General features: G+C 36.5%; 1 protein-coding gene across 1 annotated transcript; it reads right to left on the reverse strand.

The window, feature by feature from the left end:
* Nucleotides 1-2,524: 2,524 nt before the first annotated feature.
* On the reverse strand, nt 2,525-5,017 carry LOC137397245 (zinc finger BED domain-containing protein 4-like). The gene is made up of 5 exons (XM_068083533.1): nt 4,909-5,017; nt 4,503-4,583; nt 3,584-3,973; nt 3,012-3,204; nt 2,525-2,807 (listed from the first exon to the last, which is right to left on the reverse strand). The coding sequence occupies exons 1-5, from the start codon at nt 5,015-5,017 to the stop codon at nt 2,525-2,527; spliced, it is 1,056 nt and encodes a 351-aa protein (XP_067939634.1).
* Nucleotides 5,018-6,016: the final 999 nt, after the last annotated feature.

A 6,016-nucleotide genomic window follows, 5' to 3' on the forward strand; every position in this document is an offset into this window, starting at 1 on the left:
AATCCCCTAGCTCACTGTTATGAACCAATCTCTCCAGCTGTCCCTTGCTGAACCTGCTGATTCCTGTAAAGCCTAAAGCTTTTGCTCGCGACTTTAACCATTTCACAGTTCCTTCTGCAGGTGGTCTATAGACCCCTGTAACCTTTATTGGTATACCTGTCTTGGTATGACCGATAATTTTGACATTATTTTGTGCCATATTTATTATACCAAAATATTTTCTTTATTATACAAATCCTTTAAGGCTCTTTCAATTGATATATTTTAAAATTTATTGTTTTATTATTTGACATTGGACATTTATCAGAGACTTTAGCCCATTCTTGAATACATTCCTTATGAAATTTATGGTTGCAGACTGTTGATACAGCATCTGTAAGGTCAGCTAAGCATATAGAGCATGGCTCATTCACTTCTACAGCACTTAGTATCAACGACTTTTTAGGTAACAATGCTTGCTCTAACAGCACACGTTGTATTTCATAGAACAGCTGATAGTCACCCATACTTTCATAGTCGACTATCCATAATTGTTCGGCATGCTGCTGTAAGTTCTGCATATGATGTCTCCTCTGTCTTCTTTCATGTCTGCGTTGAGCCCTTCGTTGTCTACGCTGACGTCTTTGCCTTTGTACTCGTAATTGTGTCTGCGCTTCTCTTATCGCTTTTCCTATTTGCCTATTAGTCATCTCGTGATAATTCAAAATGTTATATTCATGCGCATTATGTTCAAATTTAGCCCGTACTCTTTTACGCTGCTGTGTTTTTCTTATAACACTCATTTAATCTTCATCAGTTAGCTCTTGATATCTTTCTATTCCTAACATTTCTGCTTTCCTCTCTCGATGATTTCTCACTCTTATTCTATGTATTACATCTCGTAATGTGTCATCACTCATCTGTTCATAGCCAACTATTCTCAGTTCCTCTGCTCTTCTTTCACGCTTTTTCCGTAGACTTACTTGTCTTCTCGCTTTTTGTATCGCATGCCTTAATTCAAGATCATTCAGCACTTGATATCTAACTATTCTCAGTTGTTCTGCTGTTCTTTGACGCTTCTTTCTCAGAGTCACCTCTTTAGAAGGTCTATAGATCCCTGCAACTTTTATTGGAATGCCAGTCTTGGTATAACCTATTATCCCTTTCATATTTTGTACCATATTTGTTATACAATTCCTTTAAGCCTATGTTTTGTATTTTTTTTCAAAATACAAAAAATATGGCTTAAACATTGTCAAAATGTGTAACTGGTTATACCAAGAGGGCTTTCACTGCACAGGCTGCCATAAAAGACACACAACTATAGGACCTAAGTGCTAAGTGTGCTTGCCGTATTTGTACAGCTCCTTTATTATACTAAAAAACTTTTACGCATGATATAAATGAAATAGGGTTTTCCCCTAAAGTATGCAATGACATTCCATAGTAAACATTACTACACATTGGGATCCTATTTATTATACAATTGCTTTATGCCTAGATAGGAGTACATACCTGTCAGTTGCCTAGCAACCAATTGTAAATGGGAATATAATGAGTTGGTTGCCTAGCAACCACCTATAGTTAAAGACTGATATAGTAAACAACCATACTATGGAATGTGTATTGTAACTGTGTACTTGAATTGTACTGATGAATTACAAAATGTTTGGTAATATAAATACAAGAGCTCGTTTGGGAGAGCGTCAGACTGGAGATTTGAAGGTCCCTGGTTCGAGCCCAAGAAACTAGCTTTGTTTTTACTTTTTTAAAGTTTTACAACTTTTTAAGAAATTTCTAAAAAAATTTATTTGGAATTTTTGGGAGATTTTGTCCGTCCGCCCCAAATCCAGGGTCTGTCCTGGAGCCTTGCTTTTTATATCTCTTGCCTAGTTGCTCATCTTTGATAACTAATTAGCATGATGAATGTCAGCGTTGTTCAATTATAGGTGACCTTCAAATAAGGGGTGGCGCTAGAATATTACCTTTGTGTTCATCTAAACAGGCCCTCAGGTTTCACACCCGTACACACTGACGGAATATAAATAAATTGAGAAACTATATTGTGATTAAATATACTGTTCAGAGTGTCATTTTATAATATTTTTGGTTAGTGGTGTGCCGCAAAACTTTTAAAATGTAAAAATGTGCCCTGACTCAAAAAAGGTTGAAAAATTGCTCTACACCATATTCAGTTCGGCATTTGACATTGACAAAACTATAATACCTGCACATGCACGATTGCAAAGTATTTAATTTAAAAAATTTCAACTGTGTAAGATTAATGAAGGTACTTTATAGACATAGCATGTGTTATAATTTTACTAACATTAACCCCATAAAAACCTCAGTTATGGAATTCGTTTGACAGAGATGCCAGGTTCGTGAATAAAAAACATAGTAGATTAACTTTGGCAGGCTTGTGGCTACTTTGCTTTGCTGTGATAATGTTCCCAGCGGTTGAAAACAGCCTTTCACTAGCTACACTGGAAGCTTGAATGCACAAATACTTCTTAGCAAGCTTTGCGAGGCAGAGAAAAGAAGTTTAATGCTGGCTCCACCAAGTCAAAGAGTCAGAGTCTTTTTTCGCCACTGTCGGTAAACTTGTGTATAATGAAACCTCTTTGCTAAGCCGGTCACTGCTGGCAGTAGTGAGAGCCGGAGTAGTGAGAGCATTAAGATACGCTTCCCAACTTTTGCATTTTGCTGAAGCAGTACAGCTGATGGTGGCAGATTCCAGTGTGATTGTTCCTCGTACATCTGAAGCCAGCTGTTCACACTCACGAAGAATAATTTCTGTTACACTCTCATTGTGGGTAGGTTTGAATCTAAAATTTCCAAAGAAACGTTTGCAACACGTTATATTACAATGCTGTGTTTTTTACTAATGATTAAAGTATCAGTGGAAAAATCTCATTTTTATCCTGTAGAGTATTATACAGCACTGTTTCAAAAGCTTCGTACCTGCAGTGTAGCCTATGCTATGTATCTTCTAGCTATGTCACACTAATACGCCAGTAGAATTTGTTCACCTTGGATCTAAAAAGCTACATTTTGAGACCAGTTGCCAATCATCAGTGCTGCGCTGATGGTGCTTACTGATGCATTTTAAGATGGAGGACTTGATCTGTCGGGTCAAGGCGACGCAACCTTCTTCCGGCACTAGAAGTTTGTTAAACAGCATGACCGTCGGTTGAACAAGTGATTTTTTGACCGGGTCTTCACCTATAAGTAAAGCATTTAGCAAATGACTATCACAATATGGCATCAATATTGCTAACTGAAAAAACCACCTGCTAATATATCTCCAAAAGCAGTATAGGGGAAAGAGTAAGCAGTCATGCCCTTCCCAACTCCACATCACTAAAAAGTTTCAATTCTATTTTTTCTGAAATAATGGTTATATATTATTTTTGGCCAATTTAATCTTTTTAATCAATCAAATTTTTAATAAAAGGCAGTCCAAACAGTTTAATGGCAGAGAATATGTTTAATTTACATTTGGTCATTTGCATTATAGTAATTTTTAAAATACATTCATAGTAGGTGCTTAGGATTGTAGTGGCAATGTTCATATTAACAGTACATGTTTACAAAACCCTACCTAATAGCGTGTCAGTGAAAGATGCCACATGTTTTATAGCACTTCTGATGGCTTCCAAGGTAGCCAAGTCCTCTCCTGTTGGTATTAAATGTGTGTTTTTATCGGCTGAAAGCACTTTACCCACAGCACACTCTTGCTCAAGAAAGTTATTCATCATCGTGAACTTTGAGCCCCATCCCGTAGGGCATTCGTTTAGCAAATGGTATTTTGGCAGATAGAGTTCTTCTTGAGCAGCCTCTAGAAGACGACTCTTCTTATGCGAGTGAGCAAAGTGTGTCGCCACCTTTTGACAGCTTGAAATGGCTTTATCTATTGCCTTGTCGCCCTTCTTCAGTGCATTTACAACTGCTAGGTTAAGGCGGTGACCAAAACATGATATTCTGTTCCAACCTGTAATGCATTGCAAACTGTCACAACTAGGTATACTAGTTAGCATTCACTGTACTTGTGCGCTTGGCAAGGATTGAATTTGAACCATTTTACTTATAAATGGAAATAGCAGACTAAATATGAACAAAAGCCTGCGTTTTGTCAATCTATATATAGCTGCTATATATATATCTATATATAGCTGCTATATATAGATATATATATATCTATAGATAGCTGCTATATATATATATATATATATATCTATATATAGCTGCTATATATAGATATATACATCTATATATAGCTGCTATATATATCTATATATAGCTGCTATATATATATCTATATATAGCTGCTATATATATATATATATATATATATATATAAATCTATATATATCTATATATAGCTGCTATATATATATATAGATATATATATCTATATTTAGCAGCTCTAACTGTTCAACTGCTGTTACAAAATAATTGTAACAATCAAGAGGGTGACTTTGGTGGTCACAAACAATAAAATTCGGTGTGAAATTAGTTACCTCCATCTCTGCATGCATTGATGATGCTAGCAGCATTATCAGTGGAAATAGTAGACATCTTAGCTTCATCCAGCCCCCAGTCTTCAATTACAACTCATTACAAAACAATAGCACAATGCATCACTTTGTTGTTGAGATAAGATATAAAATTGGGTGTTGAGTAGAATTAAAATTTACTAAAAGTTACTTTCTTTCATTTCTTCATTCATCTTCGACATCCCATTTATAGCTAACGCGTCTAAAATTTGTTTAGTTGGTTTGCGATAAGCTCTGTAATGAGATTGGTTCTAAAAAAGTCATTTATAACAACGCTACAAATTTGCAATGCGATGCTGCGTATTGGTGTTGAAACATGCCTGCAAGTAGCTTGACTTAAGTTTCCTGATAAAATGAATAGTAAACCCACAGTAAGCTGTCCAAGTGCGTGAGCTCCACATGTCCGTAGTAGCAGCATAAAACTGAGCAGTGGCAACCTCCTGTTTAATGGTGCCATACACCGGGGCTATATTGTTCATTTTTAGGATACCTCTGCCAATATCTTAAGTAGCTCCCTTAGGCGACTTGTGAGGGCCGTAGGTCGCGAGCAGCCTACTGCCCTCACAATTTACTCCGCTGTTATACTATACATTACACCCTGCCGTAAGCCGACGGGGTGGGTTCGGGAGGGGTACAACACCCTCGCGAATGTCGAAAAAATTTTACAGAACACACTAGAAATGCTATCTGAGAGCAGTTTTAATTGTATTATTGCAACTTATACAAGCAAGCACAATACTAAAAAAATTTCTCAAAAATCATGAAGATTGCTGTGTATCGCCTTCTGTACGAATTATTGAGTGCCTGTTGTGTGGTATGTAAACTTGTGCCAGGGATAAGAAAGAAAACTATTATGATTATTGATTAAGATTTAATAATAAACTTTAAACACCAAATCAATAAATAAAAGACTAAAGATTAACGAAAATTGAATATTAGAAGGTTTGTGGTTCTGCTGAGAAGAAATAATGGTAGAACAATGAAACTAACTTAAGCTATCTAGATCTATAATAAGAGCACCAGTCACTGAGTGACTCAAAGTTCAATGTGATGTCAGAGTTTCTACTTAAAGATTATTTAAATTTGAAGATGGTAGATTTTGAATTAAGCAAAGTTAGGGATTCTTCTCACGCCTTGGGTGGTAGGCAGCGAATGGTCTAATTACTTCCTGTATGTCTATGGTATCAGTGAGGTCGTTGTGGACATGAAGCAGCATGAGGGAGTTTAACCTCACCTGACTCATGGAGAATCTAATATGGGATTTTAACCGTTTCATGGCACTAAAGGACCTTTCGGTTGCAGCGTTGCTGGCAGGCATTTATAGAAGAAGTCTGGGATGTTTGATAACTGAGGATACAGGGAATTATTCTGCCCCATTCACATTGAACTTTCAGTCACTAAGTGAAAAGAGCTCTAGCTCATGCTCTACACTTGACTGATCTAAGTCTGAATTATAAAGCTTGATGATGGTATTAAGC

This window comes from Watersipora subatra, chromosome 5, assembly GCF_963576615.1.
Source record: "Watersipora subatra chromosome 5, tzWatSuba1.1, whole genome shotgun sequence".
NCBI classification, from domain to species: domain Eukaryota; kingdom Metazoa; phylum Bryozoa; class Gymnolaemata; order Cheilostomatida; family Watersiporidae; genus Watersipora; species Watersipora subatra.